The sequence below is a fragment of the Pteropus alecto genome, unplaced genomic scaffold (genome assembly GCF_000325575.1).
Source record: "Pteropus alecto unplaced genomic scaffold, ASM32557v1 scaffold121, whole genome shotgun sequence".
NCBI classification, from domain to species: domain Eukaryota; kingdom Metazoa; phylum Chordata; class Mammalia; order Chiroptera; family Pteropodidae; genus Pteropus; species Pteropus alecto.
This window is the reverse complement of record NW_006434369.1, coordinates 14110991-14128950: the sequence shown is the minus strand read 5'-3', so window position 1 is coordinate 14128950 and position 17960 is coordinate 14110991. Positions and strand designations below refer to the sequence as shown.

Sequence of the window (17960 nt, the reverse complement as noted above, 5' to 3'; positions counted from 1 at the left end):
AGAAAGAAAGAAAGAAAGAAAGAAAGAAAGAAAGAAAGAAAGAAAGAAAGAAAGAAAGAAAGAAAGAAAGAAAGAAAGAAAAGCCAAATGGAAAGAGGAGTAAGCAGAACATAAAAGGAAGGAATAGGAAAAAGTTCCAGAAAGAATTGGAAGCCAGCACTGAAGAGAGCACCCTGAAGTTTCCTGTGTAACTATGCTACGATATCTTCCTAGCAATAGTGGGGAGTATGCAAGTTTGACTACACCCTAGCGCTCTCAGGGGAGGTATGTGATACTATGTAGCTGAGAAGTTGTAGAGGCCTGACCTGCAGCAATCACATCAACCCACCATGGCATCATGGCAGGGCAGCACAGAGATAAACTACCTTGTCCCAGGTAGATAAAGTTTGTGAAAGGGCCGCATCTCATATCCCTTGCAGCACTATCTAAATGATGTTTTACCAAGAAAAGAAGAAAACTGTTCCTCATATAGCACAGACTTTTAGAAATGAAAGGCCTTCGGGCTCATACTTTTATAAACTTTGAATGCTTTGGCATACAGCAAAAGATAGTAAAGCTAATCCTTTCTTTCCCTTTAGGAGAGGACATCAGACAGTTGTATCTTGACATAACTCTCTTCACTAAAGAAGAACCCATTTTTAGTTACTCCTATCCGGTCTGTGAAGAGGATCTACCCAAGTTTTCTTTCTGTGGAAGAAGGAAAGGGGGTAAGCTGCCTCTCTTGCTCACTGGGCTCTACTCCTCACCTGTAGACAAACTTAACCTCACTTGTCAGCTTATAACTGCTGTGTCATATGCTGTTATATAAAAATAGCCCACCCACAGGGCCCACCTTACAAGGTGGGTGTGAAAATCAAATGAAATATGCCTATGTTTATAAACAAGGCAGTTTATAAACAGAATGGTGTTAATATTCGTGGTGGCACCTTATAATAAAGGCTGGCAACAGAAGGAACCTATAGTTTCCTCAGATCCATTGAGGTTCAAAGTATTTCCAGGTTTCTCCTCAGCAATCTCTTTACTGGCAGGGTCTCTTCAATATAGCAATGGACTCTGAAAAAGAAAAAAAAAAGGTTTCTAAATGTCGGCATTTTACTGTGGTCTTTCCCATTCGAGTCATTGACTGATGGGGCATTAGGTGGCTAGACTTAATGCACAGAAGCATAAAACCCATTGTATTGTACCTTCTCTTTCTTCAATTCACTAATCTCCCACCCCCTCCCATGCACACTTGAGAAGAGCACAGGAACCCCATTTCCGCCTGTCCCCACCTCTCCTCTCCTCCAGTACTCACCCAGCATCTTCACCAAGGCCCCGAGATGCCTCTGTTTATTTACCTAAAACTTTGGTCTAGTCTGTAACGGGCCCTCCCCAGAAGTTGTTCTCTCCTTCATTCCCAGGCTTCCTTTCTATTCCCATTGGCCAAAGGGGAGCATAACCCTCACCCCACACCCTAGAAATACCCACTCATCTACTTCCTCATTCAAAGAAGCCAGAAGGAAATCACTCAATTATGTTTTCTAAACAAATGATCTAGAGGAAATTAGGATCCCCTTCCCATAGTAAGGGATGCAGACAAAGGAAGTTTGTCTGTGCAAGAAAAGAAAACAGGGAATTTAAGGGAGTAAAGACCAGATGAAGTCAGTGGACTTGGCTGTATTGTGCAGATTATCAACCTCAGCTCAGCCCTCCCTTCTCACCCTTTTCTCTGCTCCCTGAAGAGTGTAATACATACATTTATTATAGCACTTGCTATGTTGGCTTATAATTGTTTATTTCCCCTTGTCATCCCCAATAGAATATCAGCTTTTTGAGGATAGATAGTATCATCTTCATCTCTTTATTCCCAGAATTTTGAATGTACCTGATACATAGAGAGTGCTAAATACAGCAATCATACAGAGTGAAAAGGCTAACATTTTGAAACATTTATATTAGGCACTGTTCTAAAAGCTTTATATCCAGTAAGTCATTTACTTACTACTCCAAGCTCGAGAGTTAGTATTACTAATACTCTAACTATAGATGCAGAAACTTCGGCACAGAGAGTTTTAGAAACTTGTACCAAGTCACAGAGCTTGTAGGAGACCCGTGGGTCAAAGGCTGGCTCCAGGGCACATAATCTTAACTTCTAAAAAAAAATGCAGAAACAAAAGAAGCAACAACAAAATGGATAAATGTGCCTTTTGGCCAGGAATTTATTTAAAATTATTTAAAATTCTTTCTGGCCAGTGATCTGATTTTGTTTCAGTCTGTGACAGTTTTTTCTTCCTAGCTAATCTACCATAGCATGATTAGTCAGTTTTTCTCTCCGAATTTACTGAAAATATTTTTGATTAATCAGGTGCATTCATGTATTTCCTCAGCATGGTGAACTCTTCATTAGTTGGTCCTTATTTAATCTTTCCTACCTGCCCTCAGCCATTCTTGTCCCAAACTCTTCACCCCACACTCAACCATTCTTTCCTTCCTTCCTTCCTTCCTTCCTTCCTTCCTTCCTTCCTTCCTTCCTTCCTTCCTTCCTTCCTTTCTTCAACATTGACTAAGTCCCTACTCTGTGCCTAACACTTCAGGAAGCCTGAAGATGAACCAACTATGATTTCTGCCTTCAAGGACATTTAAGATGGACTAGCTACTGTATGCAGTGTGTACTTTAAAGAGATACAAACAAAATGCCAAGGAAACTTGAGAGGCATAGTTCATCCCCAACAGGTTCAACATGTTTGAACACAGAAAGTCTGCGAAATTTAATACAGAATTAGTTTCCTGTTTGCCTTAAGGTTATTTGAAAGCCTTTTACAGACTTCTTAGCATATGTGTGTATGTGCGTGTATTTGTGCATAGCATAATAACACTGGTGGTCTGCAAGCATTCTTGATTTTATAGAATGTTTTAGAGAAATTCAAAGCATCTTGAGCTGATAATTAAACAATAAACTCCTGAGAAAGACTGACAACTTCATGGGCTGCCACCTATAGCCAGCATCTATAGTCCTATCTGCTGCCTTTTGCTTATCTTTCCAAGTTTTCCCCAAAATAAATATTCTTAAATGCGAATGTGGAAACAGGTGTGCTTGAAAGTACTACCAACTTAGTAAGAAAGAAACAATACTGGGCTGCCCTTCTTTATTCTCTAGATCAAGTTTCCCTGTCTCCCTCCAGGATGATGGAAATGGTTTCCTAACTGGTTTTCCTATCTCCCAACTGCTGCCAGGGTAGTCTTCTCAAATACAGATCTGACGTCACTGCACTTCCCAAAAGACTTCAAGGATCCCATTTCTGTAGAACAAAATCTAAGTTCTTTAGTGACCAAAGTTTATCCAGATTTAACTTTAACCTATTTCTCCAGCCACATCTTGGCTCACATGCACCTTTAGCAATAGCTTCATCAAATTATTTGCCACTTTCTAATCACATTCTGTGTTTTTACACACATGATGGTTCCCTTAACCTCTAATGCTTGTTTCCCATTTGTCTTCCATCTAGACCTCACTCAGTTATCACCTCCTCTCAGAAAACTTCTTCCAACCCCCAGCTAGTGAATTGCTTCCTCTGGATGCACCTGGAGCATCACCTTCTCACTTATCTGAGGCAGAATTATGTTTTGTATTCTATAGTTAGATTGTGTGTGTATGTGTATGTGTTCTGTATTCAATAGTCAGATGTGTGTGTGTGTGTTCCTTAAAGGCAGACACTTCAAAATTTGAACTCTTCGAAAGCAGGAATATCTCTTGCTCCTCTGTTTCTATATACTCTGCAGACAAAGGGAGCCTGGCACAGTGTAAAGATATAATAAATACTTGCTTTATTGAATGTGCATATGATGGATTGAATGCAAGTATACCACCTCCAAAGTTACTATTTAATGATGTTTATGCATGCCACAAAGACGCAGGCAGATTAAATTCTAGCAAATAATAAGTTATCTTGTCCTCCAAATTTAAGAAAACCTATTTTTTCCTATGAGTGGTTTTAATAGAATTAATAAAATAGAAGAGATATTATTCCCCCAAAACTAAGGTGTCCAATTCAATTTAGAAGCTCAGAAGGCTGGTATTTACCTTATCTGAATACTGGATAGTGCTTCAGCCATTTGTTTGCCTTATTGCCCTGGGGTTAATAGCTGCCTAGGCAGGCTGAGAAGCCAGAACTCAGGAAATTGTCAGGAAATCTCACATAGTATAACGTGATCAGAAAAGTGATATACAAATGCTGCATGAACAAATAATTATATAAACTAATAAGCCAGAAAAACTAAAACCTTAAATTCAGAGGCCTCTTGGGTTATTAAAATTTTTTAACCCATCCACCAACCTATTGCAAGAATGATTCTATTGAAAAGAAGTGATTAATTCTAAAACCAGAATTAACAGGAAAGCACAGCACCGAGGAGAACTGAAGTCAGTCCAAACCCAAGCACAAGCTGCTTCTGACATATTGAGCAGGAAGCAAAGTTCCTCTGGGATTTGCAGGTCTTTCTTAGCAGAGCAGTGAGAAAACTTGGTGTTCACTGCGGGCAGCCTATTACGACGTCAGTTGTAGGTGAATTGTTTGATATTTCCTCTGCAACCTGCATCCCACTGGCTGTTCTCCAAGCCAGATAAAATTACAAAATGGCTTAGGCCTAGTGAGACTGTGTGAATAAAATGTTCTCTTTTCTTCTGCATCTTTCTCAGGTAGCTCTAAGGCAAGAGTATATTGGATTTGAAGCCCAAGTGATTGATGTTCTTTGGGCATTATCATTTACAGTGTGATTAATAATTTGGAGGAAACAGTTTATATGTCCAGTTATAGGGGATTGACTAAGTAGATCATTGTTCCACCAAACAAAAGTACAATATGCTGTGCTTTTAAACAATGTTGTAGGAGATTATTAAATTACATGAAATAAACTCATAAAGATATTGTCATGACAAACAAGCTTGTTATAAAAGAGTACTCACTATTAGATGCTGTTCTTATTAAAATGTGTCTAAGTGTATACACCAAACAAATTCTGAAATAGTATACATTTAGGCGCTTAGTAGTGGTTTTCTCTAAATGATGAAAGATTAGATCTTTACTGTCATCTTTTTTGGAAATCATCTTGCTTTTATAGTAAATTTATATGGTTGCTATTTAATATTTGTTGATCATTGTAGAAAACACTAGAGAGGATGAATTCTCTTTCTCTGTAGAGTACATGAGAGTTTTCAAAAAGAATCATAACCTACTTCACATTTAATGATGTTTGGAGTTAAACAGAAAATTCTGAATCAAACAGTTTTATAGACCATCTACCATCCATTATACATATTATCCCTGGGATATCCCCAGCCTCTGTACCCACTGTTGGTTCATTGAGAAGGTCCCATAACAGGCCTCTGTTCTGCTTCCTACTCCATTAATGCTCATCTAATTCCTTTCTTTCCTAAGCCGGTCATACAGATTAATTTGCTTTACTTGATCGTCATGCTTTCAAATTGGCTCCATCAGGTCAACATCAGTTTTTAAGACTACGTTGGAATTAACTGAATGTTCTTAGTGACCACACTTAATTATTAACCCTCAGGAGGGAAGTGCAGTAAACTTCCTTAAAATTCAAGTTAAGAAGAGTAATGCTAGTAGAAGCTCTGTGGAGTTAGTTAGTTTTGGCCTGGTCCATAGTCACCAACTGTGCCCTTTCACCAGGGGATCTCAATCTTGGTGACACATTAGTTAGCCACATGTGGCTACTCAGCCACAGCAACATAGTTGGTCTAAATTTAGATGTACTGTAAGTGTAAAACACAGACTCAATTTGAAAGACAATATGGAAAAAAGCAAAATATCTCAAATTGTTAAATTGGTTATATATTAAAATGATAATATTTGGGATATAGTGAGTTAAATAAACTATATCATCAATACATTATTAATTATTTATCAACAATAAAACATTATTAACATATTGTTAAAATTAATTTCAATTTCTTAAATGTGCCTACTAAAAAACAAAATTATACATGCAACTGTCATATTTCTTTTAGGCAGTGATGCATTATAACCTCCCTTTAAAATTTTTTTTTTATGGTGACATTGATTAACGAAATCCAATGTTTCAGCTGTATACTTTAACAGTAAAGCATATATATATTTATACTGTGTGTTCACTTCCCATAGTTACCCTTTAAACTTTTTAAGATCCCAACACTGACCACTTCAGACTGATTAAATCAGAATCTCTGGGGATAGGACCAAAGCCACCTGATTTAAACATTCAGCCAAGGTTGAGGACTAGTGCCTTAGCCCCAGGCAGGCATTGCATGATGAGAACCAACGTTATCATAGCACTTAATATGTGCCAGGAACTTTTCCAGGTACACGATATGTAATAACTAATTTACTGTTGCATCAACCTTGTGACATATAGAAACTATTGTTATTAGTCTAACGTTAACAAATGAGGATATTGAGATCCAGAAAAGTTACTTACCCAAAGTCACAAAGCCAGCGGGCAGTGGAGCCAGGTTTCTCTCCAAAAAGTCGGGCTCAAGACACTTGCTCTTAACCTATCTGCTACATACCCTCTTTGAACATAAAGAAAACTCTGCTGGAGAAGTATAACTCATTTTATCCCTCTACTAGGGCTGAAAAAGAGGATTTAACAGGCATGAGCAAATTATAGGAATCAAGTGATCATCTTTGGGTATAACCAGCCATTATATAAGGCAGTGTTCCTCCAAGTGTGGTCCCCAGACCAGCAACATCAGCATCATCAAAGAATGTAGTAGGATACAGATTTTTGGTTTCTACCCAGACTTCATAAATAGAAACTCTGGGATTGGGGCTTAGCACTCTGTATTTTATTGAGCCCTCCAGGTCACCGGTCAGCAAACGTTTCCTGTAAAAGGCAAGATAATAAATATTTTAGGCTTTGCAGACCATATTGTCTCTGTCACAACTACTCAACCCTGATGTTGCAGCATAAAAGGACTGTATACAATATGGAAATGAGTGGGCATGGCTGTGTGTGAACAAAACTTTACCGATGAATACTATTATCTGAAATTAAATTTCATATAATTTTTCATGTCTTGAAATATTATTCTTCTTTTGAGCTTTTTTCCTACCATTTAATATGTAAAAACCATTCTTAGCCCACAACTGCTCAAAAATGGCCATGCTTAAATTTGAGAATGACTGCTGTAAAGTAAGAGTCAGGGCTCTCAATCAGCATTATTGAGCACAGATACCCCCAGGATTTCACTATGGTGAACACTGACATGAAGTTCAGAAAAAATTCAGATCTAGGTTATTTAGGAAAGTGTAATAACTCCATTTTAACTATACTTTGCCAGAGCCAACGAATTAGCTTTGAGACAAGGAACAGGGACTTAACACAAAGGCCAATAAGAGAGGCAATGTGCAGGGAAGAAAGAGCACCTTATGAAAAAGCCAGAGAGCAGGATTCATGGTTTCCTCCCCTTCCTGCAGCTACCGCTTACAGCCTGGCGACAGAGGCCTTTCTGGCCGAAGGATCGTGTAATCTCTGGTTCTCAGTTCTTTCACCTATAAAATGGGAGTAACCATAATTCTTTACTGGGTAATAGTGGAAAACTAAAAAAGAAAAGAGGTATAACATGCCTGGCGTGTTAGAAAGCATGTAATAAACATAAAAATAGTGTCTCTCTCTGCTTCCTCCCTTATCTAAGAGATCTTGAGGCAGGTGGTGGAACAGGTTGAGTGACTTACAGTTGCTTTATAAACTCGAGCTAGGGTCCTCCATAGAAACGAGCCAGGGGTGAGGATTCTGACTCAAATCATCTCACCCGAAGCCAGGGGGCAGCTGGCCCGACACTGTTCCAATCTGCTCGGGATCCCAGGATTTCCTGAATAGTGACCAAAGAAATCTTTTCTTCTTGTGTCTTTCTGTGCTGATTTGCTTTCTCACCTTGGTCTAAAGTTAGCCTTTAAAGTTCTCATTTTCTGCCCATGGCTTGACTTCTTTCCACAATGAGTGACTGTGGCAACGTCCACCCATTCAGGGAATCTTGACATCTATCCATGGAGGTGTGATCTAACCCCATGTTCCCAAAAAGGTAATCCCACAATCCTCTGACATAGAACTTTTCCCCAACTTTGAGTTTGTTAGACTAAACAACACCTCGCATGAGACACCCACAGCCTCATCTAGCTTGGAAATGAGTTAAGTTTACCCTAGTCCCTTTCACTCTCTTCTGACTTATCAAGAATTCAATACACTTTGATGTCCATTCTCAACAACAACAACAAAAAATGGGGTTTGTTTTGTTCTACAAGTTTCCTAGAATATCCCGTCTCAGGAAGATGAAAGTGAAACAATAAATAAAATAGAGCCAAAAATAAAATAAAATAAAATGATTGTAGGACTTCCTGTTAAAGAGGAAACTTAAAAGTTAATCTGGGAATTAGGAACAGGCCCCTCCGGAATGCACTCCACCCACACAAAAAAAATGTACAGTGGAGGAATTACTCAAAGGAGCAGAGTGGCCCGTGTTTTGGCTGTCTAGAATATGTTGTATAGGACTACTTAGAAAGGAGATTCTCAGCTGGAGATCTGGGCAAAGACCCAGATTAAGGCCATAAAGTAAATAGAATAAAGACAAGATTTTCACTCTCGATGGCAAAAGACACATCAACTGTTAAACTTGGTTCTGCCCAAGCCACTATGAATTCTAGCCAGTGTAGGTCAACCCAGGCAAAAGACATTGGTTTCACAGCACTAAGTAAAAATTGGCTTTCAAAAATGGTTTGTTTATTATTTCATAGATTGACTCAATTGTACCCACCCTCTTTCCAAAACCAACCAAAATTAAAATAAAAGCTTGAAGAAGTTAAATAATTGTGTGTGTGTGTGTGTGTGTGTGTGTGCACGTGCGCGCATATATGTGTGCACGGGGTATATAGTATGATCATAAACTAGAATACCTGTAGGTCAAGGGCTCTTCTTTGAGACCTTGACAGCTGTGATTGACATAGATAAAACATGATGAAACCTGAAAGGACTTGATATTATACTATTGTCAGAACGCCAGAGAGGTCCAGGCCACAGCAGGAAGAACTGCTGATGCATGGTGCTCTTGTCCCTGTACATGTACACTAACCATTCTCCAGTAGGAGCAAAATCTATCATGAAATACATACAACAGACATTGATATACTTCGCTTCATACAATGCGTAAGCTACAGAAAATAATTAGTTGTGGACTTAATTTTAAATGCATCTGGAAAGCTTGTAATTAAAATAAATATTACAGTGACACCTTTTGCAAGCTGAAGAATCCTTTAGTCGAGAAAAGAATTGCTCCCTGATTTATCTTTTGTGTAAATCTGAACGTTCCTACTTTGTGTTTGTCCAAAGTGGAGAATATATCATAATTAGATACATTTCAATAAACAACTGAGTAGATCCCCTAAGAACTGTAAAGTCTGACACAATATTGCCCACAAGGCAGATATTATTCCTGACAGGAGCTAAGGGATTCTGCCTTAATATTCACTGATTTTACATATACAAATAAGACAAAGGTAAAAGCATTGTGGGCGCACTTGTTGGCTACCTGTCCTCCTTCCCTTTCATTAACTAGAGTGGTTTTCGTCTGTCCTGGTTCATGCTGAACACATGTGCCTGGCCATCCTGGAAGCACCATTAATTGCAGAGCTTTCTCTGTCTCACTGTCTGTAACTATTCAAAATTCAGTCTTAGTTCTATCTACATCAGCAATTCAGATTTCATCAGTTAGATTCCTATTGCCCTAGCTAACTCTATTTCTATGTGCTCTCTTGCACAAGGCTATGAAATGGAGGAAAATTGGAAATTGCCTAAATTTAGAAAAATTCCCATAACTGCTCTCTGCAAAATGCCTTACAACTTGCACTGCTCTAGTAAAAGGTGGCAAAAGCCATCTTCCAGACAAACGCTTCCTTGAAGAAGCTCCACCATTAATCTATGCCAGCAACCTGACAACCTCTATAAAGCACACCTACAGCCATGCGCCCCTACTGTGGGCCTCAATTTTCAACTGTTTCACATTCACTGCACACGAGTTAACAGATGCTAGACCTAGGAATGTGGTCATTGATTTCTGATATAAGAGAAGGGGAATAAGTAGCTGTACCCGAGGCTTCAATTTTAAAATACATCTTCACCAGGGTATCGCCTCTGTTTTACCTGTTTGCTCATCTTTGATTTCTGTGCCATTTTAGGCCATCTGCTTCTATAAGCTCGTTTGCTTCAGGCTTTCTGCTTAGCTGGACCCTGCACTTTATTCTCAATCTCTCCCAATCTCAGCTTCTGGTCCTATCCTTCATCAACCATTGCTAATAGCCCAGATGACAAAGTATCTTGGTTTCACTTCCCATGGATGAATCAATAGACCTGAGGGGGGTAGTAAGGGTTGTCTGCCACCTGGGAAATTGAGGTTTCTCCTGCCATCATCATCTGCACTGTCATTTTGTAGTTGCAGGCAGCATGCCACTAAAATCAATATTATTATTCTTAAAGAACATTCTATTGCCTGCCACATCACACTGCAGTGCTACATTGGAGAGCAGGGGCCTTAGACCAGTTCAGTGGTTTTCAAACTCGACATGCATCACAATCACCTGGAGAACTTGTTCAGCCACAGACTGTTAGACTCATCCTCAGTTTGCAATTCAATAGATCTGGAGAGGAGCCTGATAATTTGCATTTCTTACAAGTCCCCAGGTAAGGTTAATGATGCTGGTCGAGAAATCACACTCTGAGAACCACCATCCTAGCAGATAGTAAGCACAGGGTTTGAAGCTAGACCTACAGAGCTGGACCTTTACTGCCGCTTATTGTTATGTGACTTCAGGCAAGTTACTCAATCTCTCTGAGCTTCAGTTTCCTCATCTGTATGATAAGGAAAATAAGAGTGACCTCACAAGATCGTTGTAAGGATAAAATGGGATAATGTATGTGAAGTCCTTAGAACAAAGTTCGGCACACAGTAAGCACTCAATAAGTGATAAATGGTCGCTACTTCATGCAGCCGATTAGGGATTTCTTAAACAAGGCCTCTGAGCCCCTGAAGTCATCAATCTCAGAGTGTAAGTCTGCATTTTAACAAGGACGGGAGAGGCAGTAGAGCCTTTGATGCTTAGAAGTTAAAGGCCTTTTTCCTCACTAGTAGCAGAATCTTGACTTTGGTCCAAGCTGCCTATTCTCTGGTGGCTGACAAATTGGGGTCTCCACAGCCTGCTTGCACCTCTGGGAAAAGAGCCCCATTTGCATTTCTCATGGAATTGGAAATTTGAAGTAAAATCTCCTCAGCCTTCACCCTTTCTTCTCTTCACGTTTTATGTTTTGTCTGCGTACTTCAAAATATTTCAAGCAGCTGTGGATTCCTTGCTTGCAATTACTGGGCAGCTGCCACTGCTACATATTCATAAAAAATCAACAAAAACAGTAGCTTAGTACTGCATTAGCAGAAAACTCCACTCTTGCACTGCAAAAAATAGAACTAGAAACGATCGTCACCCTGGAGAGGGCACCAGGAATAACCAAGCCAAAGAGGACTTTTTCTTTCATAGATATAGATAGATAGATAGATAATAGATAGATAAAGAAGGAAACATATTGCCTGTCGAGGAAACCTATAGCTCCCCCCACCCTCAAATTCAAGTCCATTTGTAAGAGCCAATAATATGTGAAACTGCCCTGTGACATCAGTCAGTTTATATTTTATGTGAGCCAGCATATTGAGACTAATGATGACCCAGGACCAGAAACATTTTTAATTTTCTAAGACAATACAAACTCCTTTACAAATTCTTGGCCTTTATGGAATTGCATAAATTCAGCTCAATGACTCACACATTTGCATGTAATAATCATTTAAGAAGCCCTAATTAAGAAGGCCAACTCCCAGCTCCCCTATATCACCCCAAAACTCTGATCCCATGGATCGCTGGCATTTGCATTTTAAAAACATCCTGAGAGCTCTGATGTGCATGGACCCCAGAGACACCCAATCTGAAAAAGGCCACCCTCTGCAATGTCTGTTTTATTATTTCCAATCACGTTGCTGTTTCCTGCGGCTGCCCCGGGTTTCTGGAGGTCAATTCAATTTCTTTTCTTCTCTTTCTTCTCATCACCATCTTCCTTATTTCCATTTCTGGGAATCCAATCAGTCCACAAATTCACAAGTTATATTTTGAAAGTTATATTAAGTGTTTATCCACACAAATCCAGGAATAGGTTCGTAGAGGGAAATAAACTGAAATTCTCTTTTCCTTCTTATCGTCAAGGGTTATATATCTCCTGGAGGAAACCTGTCTCAAAGGAGGAATAAAGTTGGAAACAAATCATTTCACCTCAATTCCTCATCAATGACTTAAAAATTGGCAGTGTCCAGTGTAGTAGCCACTAGTCACATGTGGCTGTCGCGCATCAGAAATGTGGCCAGTCCAAAGTGAGACATGCTCTAAGTGTACAATACACACTGGATTTTGAAGACTTTGTGAAAAAAAAAAAACTAGTGTAACAAAAGAACTTAAAATATTAATAATTTTTATACTGGTTACATATTGAAATTATAATATTTTAATATTTGGGTTAAAATACATGTGTTATTAAATTAATTTTGCTTGTTTCATTTTTCTATTTTTCAAATGTGGCTACTAGAAAAATTTTAATTACATAAGTAGCTCACCTTATATTTCTATTAGTCAGTGCTGACTTATAACTGCAGTGTCCAATACTGTAGCCACCAGTCACATGTGGCTATTTAAATAATTTACATTTAAATTAAATTTAAAATCCAGTTAATCAGTCACACTAGCCACATTTCAAGTTCTTAATAGTCTCACGTGGCTGATAGACCCGTATTTGATGATGTAAATACAGAACACCCCCATCTTTTCAGAATGTTCTGTTACGTTGCTATAAATGTTTTTTACCAGTCTGTCCTGAACTTGTTTGTATGAGTTTATGTTAGAAATTTCTAACCCAGCCATAGGCCCAAGTACCTTCTCTTTCACTCAAATCCTAGATCATGCCTGTGTCGTAGTTTGAAGGGCCCTTTGTTGTGAATACCAATTCAACAAGCCACCACTCTTGGCGCCTTCTCAGATCAATCACCTGAAGCCTCCTCTCTTCATCCAAGACCACTGTATTAGTTTCCTACTGCTGCTATAACAGATTACCACAAAATTAGAAACTTTCAACACAAATTTATTCTCTTCCAATTCTGGAAGTCAGAAGTCAAAAGTCAAAGTGTGAGTAGGCCTGTGTTCTTTCTGGAAGCTTCAAGAAAGAATGTGTTTCCTTGACTTTTTCTTTTTTAGCATGTTATTTTATTCTATTATTAGTAGCAAGTATATAGTACATTGGTTAGAAATTTATATAGTTTTTGAAACAATCCCACTAATTATTCTATCTTCCCTCTGGCTCTACACATAGCCCTTACCTTACTGCTGACTACATTCCCTACCTAGGTCATGTTCTCCATCCCCATGATTATCTAGCAACCACTAATTTGTACTCCTTTAACTCTTTACCCCATTCTCCCAGCCCCCCAAACCCTCTCCCCTCTGGCCATTACGAAATTGTCCTCTATATTTGGAAGTCTGCTTTCAATTAGTTCGTTCTTTTTATTCCTTAGATTCCGCATATAAGTGAAATCATATCCATCCATGTCATTACAAATGGTAGGATTTCATTTTTTGTGGCTGAGTAATATTCCATTGTATATATAAACCATACTTCTCTATCTAATCATCTGTTGATGGGTATTCAGGTTGCTTCTATATCTTGGCTATTGTAAATAATGTTGCCATGAACATAGGGATGAATAGATCTTTACGAATTATTGTTTCAGTTTTCTTTGGATAAATACCCAGAATTGCAATTGTTGGGTCAAAAGGTAGATCCATATATAATTTTCTGAGGACCCTCCAGACTGTCTTCCATCGTGGCTATACCAATTTGCAATCTCACCAACAGTCAGGAGTTGCTCTATTGAGGTGCCATCCTCTGGATGTATTGGTTTCATGGCCCCTTGAGAGGGGCTCAACAGTAGGCCAAGGTCACCATCTGCTTTTGATTGCTCGGAGCTACCTGGTGAGAGCTATAAAATGATCTGCAGATAGTTGCTGCCTATGCTGGATTTATAGGTAAGTGAAAGAGACAACACTGAGGCCATGGTCTGGTTCCCCCATACTAGGCCTGGGGCAGTTTAGCAGAAGGACCAGTGCTCTTCAAGCCCTGAGGCTGCCTGTAAGACTCTGCCTCTGGGTGATATGTGCATTGGGTGGTGCAGGAACCCAGGGAGTTACCTGGATATATTGAGCAGATTTCCCCCCTGCCCCTGCAGTGTCATTTTACATGTCAGCGCTGTCTCTGTGGCTCCCTGCACAAGTCTCAGATCGCAGAAAGGCCAGCCGCTGCCAACCCCAGGCCTGCAAACACCCAAGCTCTGTTCAAGAATTATTAAAGCCCGTGGGCATAGGTTTACGGCCCATCACCGAAAGCTTCTCCTGGATGGACAGGCTTTGTGTAGGTCACACACACTGAGTATTGTTGTTTGCTGTTGAATTTGTGTCTCAAGGAAAGCACAGGATGGCACTAGCTGCCTGGGAGCAGGCTTGCCACAGGAAATTTGTGAGTTAGGTAGGGTGGCATCTCAGTGAGGCATGGAGCTGTCAGGCCTATACAGCACCAGATTGCTGCCAGCTCTGGGACCATGGGATCCCACAAAAGTCACATATCACTGTGAGACCTACTGCTTTCTGGGATGGACCCACAAACCCGTGTGATCTGTGCAAACGATGTTGTATCTCATGCTGGCAGCAGTTGTCTGCCGGTCACTGTTTTCTCTGAAATTTGCTCACTGCACTAGCTGAGGTCTGTTGCCTGCGCAGAATGTGCAACCCTGGAAAGGGGCAGGGCAGGGGCGGCTGCCTGTCAACAGGCTGTGGACACTTTGTGGATTGGGTAAAGCGGGATCTCAGGGAGTCAAGGGCTGTCAGGTGAATACAGCCTTAGTTTTGGTCCAACTTCGGTGCCTATGGGTTCCCGCTGTAGTGACAGCTCACAGAGAGACCAGCTGCCGTCTGGGGAAGTCCCACAGATCCTTGTGATCCCCCCCAAGCAATATTTCAGCTCTTGTAGGTAGCAGTGGTCTGCCCACAACTGATTTCCCAAAAAACGCATGCATTGTGCTAGCCGAGGTCTGTTGCCTGAGCAGAATGCATGGCCCTGGAAAAGGATAAGGTGGGGGCGGTTGCCTGTCAACAAGCTGGCATGGACAATGTATGGGTTGGGTGGGGCGGGGTCTTAGGGAGACAATGGCTGTCAGGCCAATACAGCCTGTTTGTTGCCTGTGCCGAATGTTCGGCCCTGGAAATGGGGCAGGGTGGGGCAGCCACCCAGTGACAAGCCACTCTGGGCAATCTGTGGATTGGGTAGGGTGGGTTGATATCCTCACACCAGTGCAGCTTCAGAATAGGCCGTTCAGGGTGGGATCTGCACAGGCAAACGGGTGCCCGTCTGTAGATTGCCCCATGGATGTGAGGGAGGGAGTGGCAACTAAGGTACAATGGTGGCTGCCTGTCCAACCCTCATTCCAGTGCTGGGTAATGCAGTCTGTCCCCATGTGAATCTTGCCAGAGGCTCCGTCCCATCACAGGTGCTCCAAGTGAGTGTCCGCTGGGGAGAACCTGTGCGTAGGCTCTTTAAAGTGGCGTCTGGGATTTCAGTCTCCTTCCATCTCACCAGGATGGCCAAAATCCCCTCTGATTTTTGCAGTCAGAGTTTTTGAGAACTTCTCTTCCCTGGGCTGATGAGCCCCCGAATGGGGTTAGGGCCCCTCTCTCCTTCAGGGGGATCTCTGTAGCCTCGTTCTCCCTCCCAGTGCTCCACCGCCACTCGTGGGTGCGGGCCCAGCCCATTCCTGACTTTGCTCCTCCTGCCTGCTTCCATGTGGCTCCTTCTTTATATTATCAGATGTACTTTTTATGATCAGCTGGATTTCAGATGATTCTCCACATTGATTATTTTATAATTTGGTTGTAATTCTAATGCGAACCTGAGAGGAGGAGAACCCCACTTTTATCTAGTCTATCATCTTGACCCACCTCTGTTTCCTTGACTTTTTCAGTTTCTAGAAGCTGCTGGCATTCCTCGGCTTGTAGGCACATCACTCCACTCTCCTTCTATCCTCACATTGCTCTTTCTTCCTTCAGATCTCCTGCTACCCTCATAAACATTCTTGCGATTACGTTGGACTCACCCAGATGATCCAGAATAATCTCATCTCAAAATCCTTAACCTCATCCCATCTGCCAAATCCCTTTTGGCATGTAAAGTATCATACTCACAAGTTCTGGGGAATAGAGCATCGACATCTTTGGACCATGCTAGCCTGAATAATCCCTAACCAGCCAACGAATACAACTTGTCTGACCCCTGCATACCATGTGAAGAGGCCACAGAATTGTGCATAATCCAAGGAAAACTCTAACTGCATGTTTTTAATGAAAATGCCCTCAGAGAAGTCAAATAATTCTGAGAATGTCACAAATGATAGTCACTAATTTACTTGAGATGAGATATGAATTTTCCTATTAGGAGATCCTAGCATTGCTCAGAAAAGGTTTACCTTATTGGGCCATTATTATCACTCTTTCTAAGACCTCGTAAAGCTCCTATCTGCCATGGCGTCTACTAGAAGAGAAAGTATTTGGCTAGAAGTCAGTGATATCTGGTAGAGAAAGAGGATAAGATGGCAATGAGTCTCTGATAGTTTATCACTGAGAGGAACCCAGTGTGTTGTTAAGAAGAGCAGGGATAATGAGCACATCTCCGAATCACTGGAGAGGAGAGGTAGAAGTAGCAGGACATGAGGGAACAAGCCCTGGAAGGATTACCATTTGATAGTTTTATAAACAATCCATCACAAACACACAGTGTATGTGTTAAATAACATTGTTTCTCTAGTAGTGAAAGGCCCATAAAGAAGATCTCACCAGCCTGCTTGAATGGACAAGTTAGCATAGGCAAAGCTAATTCGCGTAGCAATCCAAACTCTAATTACATACCTATAAGCTACCAGGTACAGTTGTGATTCTAAAAAGGACCAAAGCAATAGTTCCCAGGACACATTGACTCTATGTAAAGCTAAAAGGCCAAACAACGTGGAAATAATATTGGAAATATTGAAATTATTAAAATTATTAAAATTGAGCATATTCTAACTACTAAGCTCCCAGTAGTAGCAGAAATAATTCTACCAATAAAATGTGCACCTGACATGCCACGGAATCTCAAAGTTTGTAAATCCAGTTATTAGAGTGCATGTTATTTATTGCAGGTTACGCTGCATTAATCCACTATTCAGTGATAGTAAAATTTCTTCCAATGGAATGAAGAAAACAGAAAGCAAGGCTAGCTGTGTACCTCTCCCCTTCTTTTTCTACTCCCTCTGTTCTCAAACTTGCTGACTCCCTCGGGTCATCCTTCACCACTCCCCTCTCCCTCCATTCATCCCATTATGAGCACAGCTATGGTCTTCACCTCCTTATCCCTCTCTTACTCCCTGTCTTTTCAAAGTGGGAGGCTTGGAGCCCCACAGGGACAATCCATGGCATTCATTCTCCCTCCTGCTCTTTGGCACCAAAGTAAAAGAATAGGTTCCATATTTAGCTTCTAGGCTGGGTGGCTTCATCATCAGAAACAAGGCCAAATATATCAGCAGCCAGATTCTAGGACCACCACTAGTTCATATGTGGCCTTCATACAAATTAGAAAAATGTGTACTTTCTACCACGAAGTATGCTTAGTCTTGGGTCCCCCCAAGCAAAGCCAGACACAAGTACTTGGAGGCAAGTAGTTTATTAAGATGTGATGCCAGGAAGCAGGAGTGAAAGAGGAGTAAGAGGGGCTCCAGGCCAGAGGAAAAGCCAGGAAGTGATGTGTTGAGGACCTGATTACCAGTG

The 17960-nt window shown here is 40.8% G+C and overlaps 1 protein-coding gene across 1 annotated transcript in view; it reads left to right on the top strand.

Moving 5' to 3' along the window:
- Positions 1-17960, top strand: part of LY86 (lymphocyte antigen 86) — a 71319-nt gene that overhangs the window by 39195 nt on the left and 14164 nt on the right. Inside the window, exon 3 of the mRNA XM_006909290.1 lies at positions 579-707. Coding sequence (XP_006909352.1) covers positions 579-707 — 129 coding nt within the window. The remainder of the gene's footprint in view (positions 1-578; positions 708-17960) is intronic.